The sequence below is a fragment of the Mustelus asterias genome, unplaced genomic scaffold (assembly GCF_964213995.1).
Source record: "Mustelus asterias unplaced genomic scaffold, sMusAst1.hap1.1 HAP1_SCAFFOLD_2424, whole genome shotgun sequence".
NCBI classification, from domain to species: Eukaryota; Metazoa; Chordata; class Chondrichthyes; order Carcharhiniformes; family Triakidae; genus Mustelus; species Mustelus asterias.
The window spans coordinates 39109-56388 of record NW_027592369.1 but is presented as its reverse complement, the minus strand read 5'-3'; the positions used below and the strand labels follow the sequence as shown (position 1 = coordinate 56388).

General features: G+C 50.1%; 1 protein-coding gene across 1 annotated transcript in view; it reads right to left on the bottom strand.

Annotated features, from left to right (window-relative positions):
- Positions 1-10331: 10331 nt before the first annotated feature.
- The window catches only part of LOC144489669 (NACHT, LRR and PYD domains-containing protein 3-like), a 32774-nt gene continuing 25825 nt past the window's right edge, over positions 10332-17280 (bottom strand). Inside the window, exons 9-10 of the mRNA XM_078207531.1 lie at positions 13408-13575; positions 10332-11038 (exon numbers count right to left, since the gene is read on the bottom strand). Of these exons, the coding sequence (XP_078063657.1) occupies positions 10750-11038; positions 13408-13575 (457 nt within the window). The 3' untranslated portion in view covers positions 10332-10749. The remainder of the gene's footprint in view (positions 11039-13407; positions 13576-17280) is intronic.

Sequence of the window (17280 nt, the reverse complement as noted above, 5' to 3'; positions counted from 1 at the left end):
GAAAAGAGAGGGGGAGAGGGAGAGAGACTGTCACATGACTGACTAATGTCCTTGGTACATCATCATCTGTGTCGTATATTAGCATGCCCCATCTGTTAACCCTTTTTACTACAGATCTTTCTTTCGCCTGCGTTGCTTCAATGCTAACCCCTGTCTTCCTTCTCCCCCTTGCAGTTCTGCTTTGTGCCAAAAGGTGTCAGTCACACACCATTTCACACCAAGCCTGCCACAAGCTGGGTTCTGTCAGTGTTGAATTTAGCAAGAGTCCTTTTACCCTTCCACTTTCTCCAACTGAGAGGTGTTCACACTCCAGCCTCACTTCCGAACAGGGTAGATGGTGAGACGTTTCCACTGATGGCAGAGTCTGCAACAAGGGGACAAAGCAAAACTGAGGTACGTAGAAATATCTTCTCGCAGAGGGTGGTGAGTGTCTGGGAATCTCTGCCCCAAAGGGTGCTGGAGGCTGGATCGTTAGAACAATTTAAAGTGGAGGTGGATAAATATTTGATAGATCGAGGAATAGAGGGCAATGGGAAAATGGCACAGACCGGCATAGATCATCTTAAGGGCGGCACGGTGGCACAGTGGTTAGCACTACTGCCTCACAGCGCCAGGGATCCAGGTTCGATTCCCGGCTCGGGTCACTGTCTGTGTGGAGTCTGCACATTCTCCCCGTGTCTGCGTGGGTTTCCTCCGGGTGCTCCGGTTTCCTCCCACAGTCCGAAAGACGTACGGGTTAGATGGATTGGCCGTGCTAAATTGCCCCCCAGTGTCCCGGGATGTATGCGTTAGAGGGATTAGCGGGGTAAATATGTGGGGTTACAGGGATAGGGCCTGGGTGCAGACTCGATGGGCCGAATGGCCTCCTTCTGCACTGTAGGGATTCTATGGATCATGGGATCTGATCCATGGGGGCTACCATCCACATTGAATAGTGGGACAGGCTGGAAGGGCACAGGACTTTCTCCCATCATCAATCAGTGGAGCCCATGCTTCTCCCCATCACCTACAGCCTTTGGAGACACCACAGGCACAGACATAGGCCATTCAGCCCATCATGTCTGCTCTCCCGTTCAATGAGACCATGACTGATCTGATACGATAATCCTCAACTCCACTTTCCCGCCTTATCCCCATAACCCTCGATCCCCTTACCGATTAAAAATCTTTCTACCTCAGCCTTGAACCACACGCAATGACCCAGCCTCTACAGCCCTCTGCGTAAAGAATCCCACTACCCTTTGTGAGGGGAAATTCCTCCTCATTTCTGTCTTCAATGGGCGGCCCCGTCACTCTGAGATGATGTCCTCTGGTCCCAGACTCTCCCACAAGGGGAAACAACCTCTCAGCATCTACCCTGTCAAACTCTGCAGGAATCCTATGGGAGTTGGGAGTCCAGAGTCGTGGAGTACGGTAGCCTTGATATCACTCTCTGCACAGAGAAGAGGCGATGGCCTAGTGGTATTATCGCTAGACTATTAATCCAGAAACTCAGCCAATGTTCTGGGGACTCAGGTTCAAATCCTGCCATGGTAAATCGTAGAATCATAGAAACCCTACAGTGCAGAAGGAGGCCATTCAGCCCATCGAGTCTGCCCCGACCACAATCCCACCCAGGTTCTATTCCTGTAACTCCGCATATTTACCCTGCTAATCCCCTGATACTCGGGGGCAATTTAGCATGGCCAATCAACCTAACCCACACATCTTTGGACTGTGGGAGGAAACTGGAGCACCCAGAGGAAACCCACGCAGACACGGGGAGAATGTGCAAACTCCACACAGACAGTGACCCAAGCCGGGAATCGAACCCGGGTCTCTGGAGCTGTGAGGCAGCAGTGCTAACCACTGTGCCACCATGCCGCCCATGGTGGAATTTGAATTCAATTAAAAAAGATCTGGAATTAAGAATCTACTGATGACCATGAAACCATTGTCGATTGTCGGAAAAACCCATCTGGTTCACTAATGTCCTTTCGGGAAGGAAATCTGCCCTCCTTACCCGGTCTGGCCTACATGTGATTCCAGAGCCACAGCAATGTGGTTGACTCTAACTGCCCTCCAAGGGCAACTAGGGATGGGCAATAAATGCTGGCAGTGGCAATGACTGGCTTGGTGCAAATAATGTGGAGATTGCCGGCGTTGGACTGGGGTAAACACAGTAAGAAGTCTCACAACACCAGGTTAAAGACCAACAGGTTTATTTGGTGGCACAAGCCACAAGCTTTCGGAGCGCTGCTCCTTCATCAGGTGAGTGGGAATTCTGTTCACATTCACAGTTCTGTTCACAAATCTCACTAACTGTCCTGTCTGGAGACAATACACAACTCTTTAAACTGTGCTTAACCCTCTCTCCAATCACATTGTCTGTACCTTTAAGACTTGATTACCTGTAAAGACTCGCATTCCAATCATTATTTTGTAAATTGAGTTTGTGTCTCTATATGCCCTGTTTGTGAACAGAACTCCCACTCACCTGATGAAGGAGCAGCGCTCCGAAAGCTTGTGGCTTGTGCTACCAAATAAACCTGTTGGACTTTAACCTGGTGTTGCGAGATGTTTGGTGCAAATATACATTTTGCCAGCTTCTCACAGGACAATTATCTAGAGGATATAAAATTCTAAGAGGGTTAGACAGGGTAGATTCAGAAAGAATGTTCCCGATGGTGGAGGGAGTCCAGAACTAGGGGTCATAGTTTGAGGATAAGGGGTAAACCTTTTAGGACTGAATTGAGGAGAAATTTCTTCACCCAGAGGGTGGTGAACGCGTGGAATTCACTCCCACAGAAAGTAGTTGAGGCCAAAACATTGTGTGATTTCAAGAAGAAATTAGATATAGCTCTTGGGGGTAAAGGGATCAAGGGATATGGGGGGAAGGGGGGATCAGGATATTGAATTCGATGAACAGCCATGAGTAGAATGAATGGTGGAGCAATTTCGAAGGGCCGAATGGCCTCCTCCTGCTTCTAGTTTCTACATTTCTACACAACCTCACAGAACCCAAGTCATTGAACAGAGGAAGATTGTGCAACAGACAATGCTTCCTGCCGGAAATCAAGCAGGAAATGGTGGGGTCAGAAAAATAACGTCTGCTGAAAAAACATTCTTACACAAGTGCTGGACTTTAAAGATCGCAATGTTATTTTTAACGTGTTTCTAAATTGAACTCTCGAATGGTCGGGTATTGCCAGTAAACTCTGGTGGAAGGATCAGTTGATGCAAAGAGTGATCGTACGCACTCTGTCACTGCCTTCATCGTGGTCACTGCCCTCAGAGTGGGCACTGCCCTCAGAGTGGGCACAAACTCTAATTAGCCTTCCACCTATTGTATCTGTCATAGAAACATAGAAACTAGAAGCAGGAGGAGGCCATTCAGCCCTTCCAGCCTGCTCCATCATTCATTTTGATCATGGCTCACCATCGAATTCAATATCCTGGTCCCCCTTCACCCCCCCCCCACCCCCATATCCCTTGATCCCTTTAGCCCCCAGAGGTATATCTGATTTCTTCCTGAAATCAGACAACAATTTGGCCTCAACTACTTTCTGTGGGAGTGAATTCCGCACATTCACCACCCTCTGGGTGAAGAAGTTTCTCCTCACCTCAGTTCCAAAAGGTGACCTCAATCAGGCCTATGAGGTGGGCCTCTTGGAGTATGAGCTCCCTGATTGAGGTAATGATTGGAGTATGAGCTCCCTGATTGAGGTAATGATTGGAGTATGAGCTCCCTGATTGAGGTAATGATTGGAGTATGAGCTCCCTGATTGAGGTAATGATTGGATTATAAGGTCCCTGATTGAGGTAATGATTGGATTATAAGCTCCCTGATTGAGGTAATGATTGGAGTATGAGCTCCATAATTGAGGTAATGATTGGAGTATGAGCTCCCTGATTGAGGCAATGATTGGAGTATGAGCTCCCTGATTGAGGCAATGATTGGAGTATGAGCTCCCTGGTTGAGGTAATGATTAGAGTATGAGCTCCCTGATTGAGGCAATGATTGGAGTATGAGCTCCCTGATTGAGGCAATGATTGGAGTATGAGCTCCCTGATTGAGGCAATGATTGGAGTATGAGCTCCCTGATTGAGGTAATGGTTGCCTGCCCAATCAGAGAGTCTCGCGTGCCTATATACATTGAGGAATGTTGGGTCCAATGACACTCTGGATTCTGACTCTGTACCTCTCAGGGGTGGGACTGAGTTTGTAAATAAAGGGGATCTGGTGAAGGGACGCCAGCCTCTGAGGGGTGATTTCAGCATCTGCAGACACAATGTAGCAATGATTCCTGCAAAGCGACTCAAAGGACTCCCACACACTAGGGGGCTCAATGAAGACGTTTCGTTGGTTATAATAAAAGCAAAATACTGCCAATGCTGGAAATCTGAAATAAAAGCAGAGAATGCTGGGTAAGCTCAGCAGGTCTGGCAGCGTCTGTGGAGAGAGAAATGGAGTTAACGTTTCGGGTCCGTGTGACTCTTCTACAGAACTGTTTTATCATGGAATCCCTACAATGCAGAAGGAGGCCATTCGGCCCATCGAGTCTGCACCGACTACAATCCCACCCAGACCCCATCCCCGTAACCCCATGTATTCACCCTGCTAATTCGCCTGACACTAAGGGGCAATTTAGCACGGCCAATCAACCTAACCCGCACATCTTTCGGACTGTGGAAGGAAACCGGGGCACCCGGAGGAAACCCACGCAGACACTGGGAGAACGTGCAGACTCCACACAGACAGTGACCAGAATTGAACCCGGTCTCTGCTGCTGTGAGGCAGCAGTGCTAACCACTGTGCCACCCAGGCCGCTCGTGGGACTCCCAGCCCATAAACAGCACACTTTGATATTCAGCAGATGAGGTAATTTAATGGCTTAAGAATCGCTTCTGCCATTGGCATTCAACAAAGATGCAATCTTGAGGCCATGTGTGTAGCGGCCACCTGTGTTGCCACTTTTAGGGAACTGTGGACCTGCACGCCCAGATCCCTCTGTATGTTAATGTTCCTAAGGGTTCTGCCATTTACAGTATAATTCACACCTAAATTTGATTTGTTGGAGTCATACTTTGCACAAAGTAAAGTGTTTGTTGGAGGCCAATCGTCTCAATCCTGGGACATTACTGAAGGAGTGGTGGCACGGTGGCGCAGTGGTTAGCACTGCTGCCTTACAATGCCAGGGTCCCGGGTTCAATTCCAGCCTTGGGTCACTGTCTGTGTGGAGTTTGCACATTCTCCCCGTGTCTGCGTGGGTTTCCTCCGAGTGCTCCGATTTCCTCCCACACTCCAAAGATGTGCGGGTTAGGTGGATTGGCCGTGCTAAATTCTCCCTCAGTGACAGGGTAACTAGTTAGGATAAATGCATGGGGTTATGGGGATAGGGCCTGCTGTTCTGGTCATCACACGACCAGAAGGACATGGAAGCTTTGGAGAGGGCGCAAAGAGGGTTTACCAGGATGAAACCTGGTTTCGAGGGCGTTGGCTATGAGGAGAGGTTGAATAAATTAGGATTGTTTTCACTGGAAAGACGGAGGCTGAGGGGGAGACCTGATAGAGCTCTACAAAATGATCAGAGGCATAGACAGGGTGGATAGTCAGAGGCTTTTTCCCAGGGTGGAATTGTCAATAAGGAAAAAAACAAATTGAACTAGTTCTCTCCTGACTTGAAGGGTCATCCAGACTCGAAACGTTGGCTCTATTCTCTCTCCACAGATGCTGGCAGACCTGCTGAGACTTCCCAACATTTTCTGGGTTTTTTTTGTCCTGACTTATACCTTGTAGATGGCGGACTGATTTTAGGGAGTCAGGCTTTCTATGAAGCAACACAGTGGCACAGTGGTTAGCACAGCTGCCTCACAGCGCCAGGGACCCGAGTTCGATTCCCGGTTTGGGTCACTGTCTGCGTGGAGTTTGCACGTTCTCCCCGTGTCTGCGTGGGTTTCCTCCGGGTGCTCCGATTTCCCCCCACAGTCCAAAGATGTGCGGATCAGGTGGGTTGGCCATGCTAAATTGCCCCGCAGTGTCAGGGGGACTAGCTAGGGTAAATGCATGGGGTTATGGGGACAGGATCTGGGTAGGATTGTGGTTGGTGCAGGCTCGATGGGCCAAATGGCCTCCTTCTGCACTGTAGGGATTCTATGATAAGACAAAGTTTTCCATCGACAACATCTGCAAGGCCGGTTTCGCCACGTGGAGACAGTGGGCCCAATTCTACCATTTTGATTCGAAGTGCTGAATCGGGGAGTGTTTCAGATCCGACTTTTAGACCCCTTCTCAGGCGCCCCCATAACGCACTCTGATGAAGAACAAACAACGATTCTGAATCACGCTGCACAATCCTAGGGGCTTATTGAGCCCGAAACCCTGCGGCTCCGATCGGCGCCTCCAACTGCCCATGCGCAGAATAAAAAATAATAAACACTCCCCTGCCACATCGCTCCCAGGCCGGTTAATGCCTCCCCCTGGCCCCCACAGACATTGCCCCACCCCCACAACATTACTGACCCCCTTATTCCCCCCCCACACCCAGACTGATCGCAGCCCCCTGCCCCCCTTCCCCCCCCAACCGATCACCCGTAGAGTGGCAGCAGACCCCCTTTCCCCCCCTACTGATCGCATACGGAGTGGCAGCGGACCCCCTCCCCGCTCCCGCCCCCCCCCCCCCCCGGCACCACTCCCCCACCAGAGAGCCATCTGACCCGCCTCCCTCCCTTCCCACCCACCCCCGCCCCACCACCGATCTGAGTCAGAGAGCCGCCGGAAGCTCTGAACTTACCTCCTCAGTGGCTGGAGCGCCCGAATCGGGCCTTTGTGGACCACGTCTGTTTCGCGCCGAATCTGGACGGGCGAACGCGGTGGTGAAGGGGGAAATGTTGGTAAGTTTGGACGTCCAGCCCATTAAGTCAAGTTAAATGCGTGCATTTCGGGCGCGATGATGACGGCGGCCATTTTCGGGCCTTGGTGAAGGGGGAAAGGGCGCGGAGGCGGTCGCGGATCACGCTACTCACCTCAAGCCCGACTTTACCACATTTCCGCACCCGAAAATGGGTGCAACTTGATGGTAAAATCGGGCCCAGCAAACAGTTTCAATGACAAAGTTAATGAGTCACATATTGTAGTCACAGCTCTATGTTGTTAGTTCAGTCTAGTTTTGTGTTTGAGTTTGGTTTTGCTCAGTACAGGACTGACAGAAGAAGTCTATCCCTCTCTCTCTCTCTCTCTCCAGCTTATCTCTTTTCTTTTCACTTTGGTAATGATTTAATTTTAAGTTCTGTTCAATAAAACATCGAAACTCCATACCAGAATCTTAACCTCAAGATTCTCTTAAGATTAACGTGCAGGTTCAGTCAGCAGTTAGGAAGGCAAATACAATGTTAGCATTCATGTCGAGAGGGCTAGAATACAAGAGCAGGGATGTACCTCTGAGGCTGTATCAGGCTCTGGTCAGACCCCATTTGGAGTATTGTGAGCAGTTTTGGGCCCCGTATCTAAGGAAGGATGTCCTGGCCTTGGAAAGGGTCCAGAGAAGGTTCACAAGAATGATCCCTGGAATGAAGAGCTTGTCGTATGAGGAACGGTTGAGGACTCTGGGTCTGTACTCGTTGGAGTTTAGAAGGATGGGCAGGGGGGATCTTATTGAAACTTACAGGATACTCCGAGGCCTGGATAGAGTGGATGTGAAGAGGATGTTTCCACTGGTAGGAAAAACGAGAACCAGAGGGCACAACCTCAGGCTAAAGGGACGATCCTTTAGAACAGAGATGAGGAGGAATTTCTTCAGTCAGAGAGTGGTGAATCTGTGGAACTCTTTGCCACAGAGGGCTGTGGAGGCCAGGTCATTGAGTGTCTTGGAGACAGAGATAGATAGGTTCTTGATTAATAAGGGGATCAGGGGTTATGGGGAAAAGGCAGGAGAACGGGGATGACAAAAGTATCAGCCATGATTGAATGGCAGAGCAGACTTGATGGGCCGAGTGGCCTCATTCTGCTCCTCTGTCTTATGGTCTTATTCAAAGGAATGAATGGACCCCACAGAGCGGTACACGGTCAGATTGGATTTACACTGCTTGTTATGGAGTTCGGAGGATAGTTATCAGTCATGATCGTTGCTGTGGCTCAGGGGTCAACTATGGGCCAGGATGGATAATCATAGCAGGATTATATCCCTGAATCGAGTATTATTTTTCCAAAACATTCCGCCATCACCGTTACTGACACAAGTTTTTTATTCAACAACAACTCGCTGCACTTATATAGCAACTTTGGCAGAACATGTCTTTCTGGAGTGTTTCGCAGAGGCATTGTAAAACAAAGGCCGGAATTCTCCAGCCGTTCATGCCCCGCCGTCACTCCCAGAGGGGACGGAGCGCTTGGCGCTCAGCTAACTCTCTGTTCACTGCAGCGGGACTGGAGAATCCCGTCAGCAGGAAGGGCTGGAGAATCCTGCCCAGAGTATCCCCCTGAGCCACAAAGGGAGTTCTTAGGAGAGTTCTGTCGAAGGGGTAGGTTTTAAAGGACTTTCTGAAAGACGGTAAGTGATGTACCGAGGCAGACAAGTTTAGTGAAAGAATTCATCTTTCACCAGGCTTGTATCGCAGCTTGGTATGGCTCCTGCTCCGACCACAAAAAACTACAAAGGGTCGTGAATGTAGCCCAGTCCATCACGCAAACCAGCCTCCCATCCACTGACTCCGTCTACACTTCCCGCTGCCTCGGCAAAGCAGCCAGCATAATTAAGGACCCCACGCACCCCGGACATTCTCTCTTCCACCTTCTTCCTTTGGGAGGAAGATACAAAAATCTGAGATCACGAATCAGCTTCTTCCCTGCTGCCATCAGACTTTTGAATGGACCTACCTCACATTAAGTTGATCTTTCTCTACACCCTAGCTATGACTGTAACACTACATTCTGCACCCTCTCCTTTCCTTCTCTATGAACGGTATGTTTTGTCTGTATAGCGCGCAAGAAACAATACTTTTCACTGTATACTAATACATGTGACAATAATAAATCAAATCAAATCAAATGGTTGTGAATTGCATTTATTTAATGAACACAGTTTAAATTTCTCAAAGACCACTGTGGAACTTGTAGAATCATAGAATCCCTACAGTGCAGAAGGAGGCCATTTGGCCCATCGAGTCTCTTCTGACCACAATCTCACCCAGCTCCTATTCCTGTAACCCCAAGTATTTACCCTGCTAATCCCCCAACACTTGGGTCATTTTAGCACGGCCAATCAACCTAACCCGCACCCGGAGGAAACTGGAGCACCCGGAGGAAATCCATGCAGACACGGGGAGAATGTGCAGACTCCGCGCAGACAGTGACCCGAGGCCGGAAACGAACCCGGGTCCCTGGCGCTGTGAGGCAGCAGTGCTAACCACTGTGCCACCGTGCCCCCAGCTCAATCTAGTTGGCCCAAGTCTCTCAGGTCACTAGTCCAGTGACGTCAGCACAGGGGAGACTTTCTGGTGCTGTGGGTGGTGGCCCGAGACGGAAGCTCTAGGTTCAAGTCCCCCTCCCCCACTCGATAGCCAAGGAAGGTGTGTCCGTAATGCAGCCAAACAGATGGATTATCAACCCGCAAACCCTTCCAATACAGCGGACGGTAGAAGCAGAGGAGCCTCCCTGGTCGGCCACGCCTGATGCGGAGTGGCGCCCCGCCCAGGTTGGTGACAGGCCAGTGATCTATTCTGGGGCAAACAAAGTGACGGGAACAGACATAGGCCTGTGTGTTTTGTCTGCCTGCTGCACCACTCAGTGCAGGAACAACCACCCTACCCTTAATTGTTAACTCCTTCTCAATTCAGTGTGGCGGGGGTGCGGACATTTTGTCTCATAAAAGCAACATATTGCGGCCCCTGTAGAACCAGTTCTGGAGAAAGGGTCATTTAGATTCGAAACACGGGACGGGATTGGGGAGGTGATGGCCCAGTGGTATTATCACTAGACCATTAATCCAGAAACTCAGCTGATGTTCTGGGGACCCGGGTTCGAATCCCGCCACGGCAGATGGTGGAATTTGAATTCAATAAAAACTATCTGGAATTAAGAATCTACTGATGACCATGAAACCATTGTCGGAAAAACCCATCTGGTTCACTAATGTCCCTTTAGGGAAGGAAATCTGCCGTCCTTACCCGGTCTGGCCTACATGTGACTCCAGAGCCACAGCAATGTGGTTGACTCTCAATTGCCCTCGGGCAACTAGGGATGGGCAATAAATGCTGGCCCAGCCAGCGACGCCCATGTCCCATGAAGTCACGCCCCCCCCCACCCCTTCCCGTCAAATGTGGCCTCAGGGTACAGTCGCTCCAATCAGTCACCCCGAATTCAGCTCCTTTACCCTGCTAATCCCCCTGACACTACGGGGCAACTTAGCACGGCCAATCAACCTAACCCGCACATCTTTGGGCTGTGGGAGGAAACCGGAGCACCCGGAGGAAACCCACGCAGACACGGGGGAGAACGAGCAGACTCCGCACAATCACCCAAGGCCCAGGAATCGAACCCAGGGTTCCCTGGCGGCTGTGAGGCAGCGGTGCTAACCAGTGTGCCACCATGCCGCCCATTACGGAACCAAAGTTGCGACCACGTCTGGAGCCAACCTGTACAGGCGGGACCCAAAACTGAGCAGCGAGCAGTTGTGATACCCCACCCGCCCCCCCACAAAATGGTCCGTGTCTGACCTTCCAGAGGGGCGAATGGCGTAGGGAGATCGACCAATGACAGGGTCCGTGGCGCCCTTACCCAACTGCCTTCTGGGCACCAAAGTCTCTGAGAGCTGATGGGGTGGCAGCATGGTTGCAGGTGGGATCTTCCTTCACGGGACTTCCCCCACGGGTGCTTAACGAGTTTAACAACACCGGATAAACTAACATCGGGTCCACAGGCCACAAGAGCCAGTCTTTTTCAATGGAAAACTTCTTCGATTCAGTCTGATTGCACTCGGTTATAATTTGCAAATTCAGCCTGGAATTCATCAGCTGCTCCAACTCTTTGCAACCTTGGGGACTAAAACAATTGGCTTGTAATCTGAAAGAGATGAAGCAAAGAGAAATCAACATGACTGCTTAACAGGGGCCCATGTAGAATTCATAGTCAGAGAATCCCTACAGCGCTAAAGTTACTTATTAGTCACAAGTAGACTTACATTAACACTGCAATGAAGTTACTGTGAAGACCTCCTAGTCGCCACACTCGGGCACTTGTTCGGGTACACTGATGGAGATTTTAACATGGCCAATGGGCCATTCAGCCCATCGAGTCTGCACCAACAACAATCCCATCCATCCCCATAACCCCATGCATTTACCCCAGCTAGTCCTCCTGACACTACGGGGCAATTTAACACCTAACCCGCACATCTTCAGAGTGTGGGAGGAAACCAGAACACCCTGGTGGAAACCCACACAGACACGGGGAGAACGTGTAAGCTCCACACAGTCACCCGAGGTCGGAATTGAACCCGGGTCCCTGGTGCCGTGAGGCAGCAGTGCTAACCACTGTGCTGCCATCCTTCAGGCTTAAATGTGGTGAGGCATTAGGCAGGGTGTTGAAGGAAGTTAGAGCACTAATTACAGATACACTGGTCAGAGTTTTCCAATCTTTCTTAGACACAGGGGCAGTACCGGAGGATTGGAGAATCATAGATGTTATTGTAGTGACCTCAACAAGGCCTGTGAGGTTAGCCTCTTGGAGTTTGAGCTGCCTGGTTGCCTGCCCTGAGAGGAGGCGATGGCCTAGTGCTATTATCGCTAGACTATTAATCCAGAAACTCAAATAATGTTCTGGGGACCCAGGTTCGAATCCTGCCTCGGCAGATGGTGGAATTTGAATTTAGTAAAAAATATCTGGAATTAAGAATCTGCTGATGACCATGAAACCACTGTCGGAAAAACCCATCTGGTTCACTGATGTCCTTTAGGGAAGGAAATCTGCCATCCTTGCTTGGTTGGGCCTACATGTGGCTCCAGAGCCACAGCAATGTGGTTGACTCTCAACTGCCCTCCAAGGGCAACTAGGAATGGGCAATAAATGCTGGCCAGCCAGCGACACCCATGTCCCAAGAATGGATTAAAAATTAACTAAGAAGGGAGCCTCACTGTATTGAAGAGCATCGGGCTACTGACACTCCAGATTCTAACTTGGTACCTGAAACACTCTTTGGAGTGGAATTGTGTTTGTAAATAAAGGGAAGATGGTGAAGGGACACTGGCCTCTGAGGAGTTATTTCACTTATAAACCCACGTTCAGAAGAAGACAGAAAGCTCAGCTCAGCCATAGCGGGCAAGTCAGTCTAACCTCGACAGTGTGGAAGCTTCTAGAAATGATCATTCAGGACAAAATGAATAGTCATTTGGGCAAACACAGATTATTTTAAAAAACTAGCATGGATTTTTTTTTCTAGGACAAATTGTATTTAACTCCTTTGCTTCGAGTTTTTGGACCAGGAATTAGCGCCTCAACTTTTTACAATGTATATAAACGATGAGGGAATGGTTGCTAAAGAGTAGGAAGAGACAATGGGGGAATGATGATATTAAGGAAAGTTTGAGAGAGTTCTTTGCATTGCGACATCTGTGAATGATGTGAAGACCAGACCATTAAAACTACAGTTGAATAACTATCACTTCGAGCCCAGGCCAGTCTAGCCAATGAAAAAATCTATTCAATTATATGAGCAAAGAGTCGGTAACAATGTACACTTTGCAGGGAGGTGATGGCCTAGTGGTGTTATCAGGCGACTATTAATCCAGAAACTCAGCTAATGTTTTGGGGACCCGGGTTCGAATCCCGCCACAGCTGCTGGTGGAATTCAAATTCAATTTTTTTAAAATCTGGAATTAAGAATCTACTGATGACCATGAAACCATTGTCAATTGTCGAGAAAACTCATCTGGTTCACTAATGTTCTTTAGACCATAAGATATAGGAGCAGAATTAGGCCACTCGGCCCATCGAGTCTGCTCCACCATTCAATCACGGCTGATAAATTTCTCATCCCCATTCTCCTTTTCCCCCATAACCCCTTATTAATCAAGAACCTATCTATCTCTGTCTTAACGACACTCAATGACCTGGCCTCCACAGCCTTCTCTGGCAATGAATTCCACAGATTCACCCCCCCCCCGCCCCTCTGGCTGAAGAAGTTCCTCCTCATCTCAATTTTAGGGAAGGAAATCTGCCGTCCTTACCCGGTCTGGCCTACATGTGACTCCAGAGCCACAGCAATGTGGTTGACTCTCAACTGCCCTCTGAACAAGGGCAACTAGGGATGGGCAATAAATGCTGGCCCAGCCGGCGACGCCCTCGTCCCACAAATGAATAATAAAAAAAATACAAGCAGCATTTATCACAGATTGTATCTGACCAATGAAATGCAAAGTAGAAAACATTCTTACACAATCTCCTCCAGATTGGTGCAGTTCAGCACAAGATGGCAGAAATGCTCCAGGGAACTGTCTGTAAATCCATTAAAGGAGAGGTCCAGGAATCTCAGTGTCTTCATCATACACAGAGAGGAAACAAGATCCCCACAACACTCGTCCGTCAGGTAATTCCTCTTCAGGCTGTTCAACAACAGGAGAGAGAAGCAGCAAAGCCAGTTACAAAGCCATGGCGGCAAAACAACCGTAACCAAGAGAGTCAGAGAGGGATGAGGAGAGAGGGAGCGAATGAGAGATCAAAGACAAAGAGAGGGGATGACAAAGTGAGGAGAGGGGAGGAGAGAGAGAGAGAAAAGGGGAAGATTCAGAGAGAGAGAGAGAGACATGCAGAGAAAGTGTGGAATGAGGGCAGACAGACTGAGAGGTGGAGAGAGGGGAAGAGAGAAAGAAATGGAAGGTGGGAAGTTTCAGAAAGAGAAAGGAGAGAGAAAGAAGGGGAGAAGGGGAGAGAGAGAGAGGGGGGGGGGGATAGAGAAAGAGGTAGAAAGGGAAGGTTTCAGAGAGAGAGAGAGGGAGGCAGACAGAGAAAGAAAGGTGAAGAGCACGAGACCGCGGACAGAGAGAGACCGAGAGGGAGAGAGACAGAGAAGGAGAGAGACAGAGAGGGAGAGAGAGAGGGAGAGAGACAGAGAGGGAGAGAGAGACAGAGGGAGAGAGACAGAGAGAGACAGAGAGGGAGAGAGACAGAGAGAGAGAGAGAGACAGAGAGGGAGAGAGACAGGGAGGGAGAGAGACAGGGAGGGAGAGAGAGACAGAGAGGGAGAGAGACAGAGAGGGAGAGAGACAGAGAGAGACAGAGAGGGAGAGAGACAGAGAGAGACAGAGAGGGAGAGAGACAGAGAGGGAGAGAGACAGGGAGGGAGAGAGAGAGAGAGAGACAGAGAGGGAGAGAGACAGAGAGGGAGAGAGACAGAGAGGGAGGGAGAGGGAGAGGGACAGAGAGGAAGAGAGACAGAGAGGGAGAGAGACAGAGAGGGAGGGAGAGGGAGAGAGACAGAGAGAGCGGGAGAGAGAGACAGAGAGGGAGAGAGACAGAGAGGGAGGGAGAGAGAGGCAGAGAGGGAGGGAGAGAGAGACAGAGAGAGAGGGAGGGAGAGAGAGACAGAGAGGGAGGGAGAGAGAGACAGAGAGGGAGGGGGAGAGAGACAGAGAGGGAGGGAGAGAGAGAGAGAGACAGAGAGGGAGGGGGAGAGACACAGAGAGGGAGGGGGAGAGAGACAGAGAGGGAGGGAGAGAGAGAGACAGAGAGGGAGGGAGAGAGAGAGACAGAGAGGGAGGGAGGGAGAGAGAGACAGAAATGGAAGGAGAGAGACAAAGTGAGCCAGATAGGTGGAAAGGAGAAAGGAACAGAGTGGGGGAAAATATAACGAGGGTGAGGGAGAAATTGAGAGAGACAGGGAGAGACAGAGATATAGAGAGTCAAACAGAAAGATATAAAGATAGAGAGATAGAAAGTGAAATAGAGAGAGTCGGAGATAGAGTTTTTAGAAAGAGAGAAAAGAGATGGATAGAGAAATAGATAGACAGAGGAATAAATAGAGATAGGTAGATAGAGAGAGAGAGAGAGAGAGAGAGACAGGAAGTCAAGGAGAAACACAAGAAGGCATGAAGTCCCGAAGGGAAAATGTGCGGCAACCACAGTTGTATAAACAGAGTTTGAGTAAAAAGTTATAAATTCATTTTCCCAGAGAGAGAAAGGGAATTAGAGGGGGAGAAACCATGAAATGCGAGAGTGTGCAAAGAAGCAAAGTTATTCACAAACAATGTCAGAATATTAAAATTCTTCATTCAAAATAATAATATTCACTTTAGCGGCAATCTGTCCTTCATTCCTGTGTTAGACGGTGCATTATTAAAGATATCGCAGTTAGGACGTAATCTTTCACCCACTTAAACACCAGGCCTAAAAAACAATACTAACAACAACTCCCTCAAAGGGTGATCTGGAAAATAAGTGATTTTGTTTAATGCAGAGAACATGGGACACAGTGGGATCTGGGAGACACGGGAAACATGTGACACAGTGGGATCTGGGAGACACGGGAAACATGCGACACAGTGGGATCTGGGAGACACGGGAAACATGGGACACAGTGGAATCTGGGAGACACGGGAAACATGCGACACAGTGGAATCTGGGAGACACGGGAAACATGCAACACAGTGGGATCTGGGAGACACGGGAAACATGCGACACAGTGGGATCTGGGAGACACGGGAAACATGCAACACAGTGGGATCTGGGAGACACGGGAAACATGCGACACAGTGGGATCTGGGAGACACGGGAAACATGCGACACAGTGGGATCTGGGAGACACGGGAAACATGGGACACAGTGGGATCTGGGAGACACGGGAAACATGCGACACAGTGGGATCTGGGAGACATGAGAAACATGCGACACAGTGGGATCTGGGAGACACGGGAAACATGCGACACAGTGGGATCTGGGAGACACGGGAAACATGGGACACAGTGGGATCTGGGAGACACGAGGAACATGCAACACAGTGGGATCTGGGAGACATGAGGAACATGCAACACAGTGGGATCTGGGAGACACGAGGAACATGCGACACAGTGGGATCTGGGAGATGGGAGGAAACATGCGACACAGTGGGATCTGGGAGACACGGGAAACATGCGACACAGTGGGATCTGGGAGACACGGGAAACATGCGACACAGTGGGATCTGGGAGATGGGAGGAAACATGCGACACAGTGGGATCTGGGAGACACGGGAAACATGCGACACAGTGGGATCTGGGAGAAACGGGAAACATGGGACACAGTGGGATCTGGGAGACGGGAGGAAACATGCGACACAGTGGGAACTGGGAGACACGGGAAACATGCGACACAGTGGGATCTGGGAGACACGGGAAACATGGGACACAGTGGGATCTGGGAGACACGGGAAACATGCGACACAGTGGGATCTGGGAGACGGGAGGAAACATGCGACACAGTGGGATCTGGGAGACACGGGAAACATGCGACACAGTGGAATCTGGGAGACACGGGAAACATGCGACACAGTGGGATCTGGGAGATGGGAGGAAACATGCGACACAGTGGGAACTGGGAGACACGGGAAACATGCGACACAGTGGGATCTGGGAGACACGGGAAACATGGGACACAGTGGGATCTGGGAGACACGGGAAACATGCGACACAGTGGGATCTGGGAGACGGGAGGAAACATGCGACACAGTGGGATCTGGGAGACACGGGAAACATGCGACACAGTGCAATCTGGGAGACACGGGAAACATGCAACACAGTGGGATCTGGGAGACACGGGAAACATGCGACACAGTGGGATCTGGGAGACACAGGAAACATGCGACACAGTGGGATCTGGGAGACACGGGAAACATGGGACACAGTGGGATCTGGGAGACACGGGAAACATGCGACACAGTGGGATCTGGGAGACACGGGAAACATGCGACACAGTGGGATCTGGGAGACACGGGAAACATGGGACACAGTGGGATCTGGGAGACACGAGGAACATGCAACACAGTGGGATCTGAGAAACATGAGGAACATGCAACACAGTGGGACCTGGGAGACACGAGGAACATGCGACACAGTGGGATCTGGGAGATGGGAGGAAACATGCGACACAGTGGGATCTGGGAGACACGGGAAACATGCGACACAGTGGGATCTGGGAGATGGGAGGAAACATGCGACACAGTGGGATCTGGGAGACATGAGGAACATGCGACACAGTGGGATCTGGGAGACACGGGAAACATGCGACACAGTGGGATCTGGGAGATGGGAGGAAACATGCGACACAGTGGGATCTGG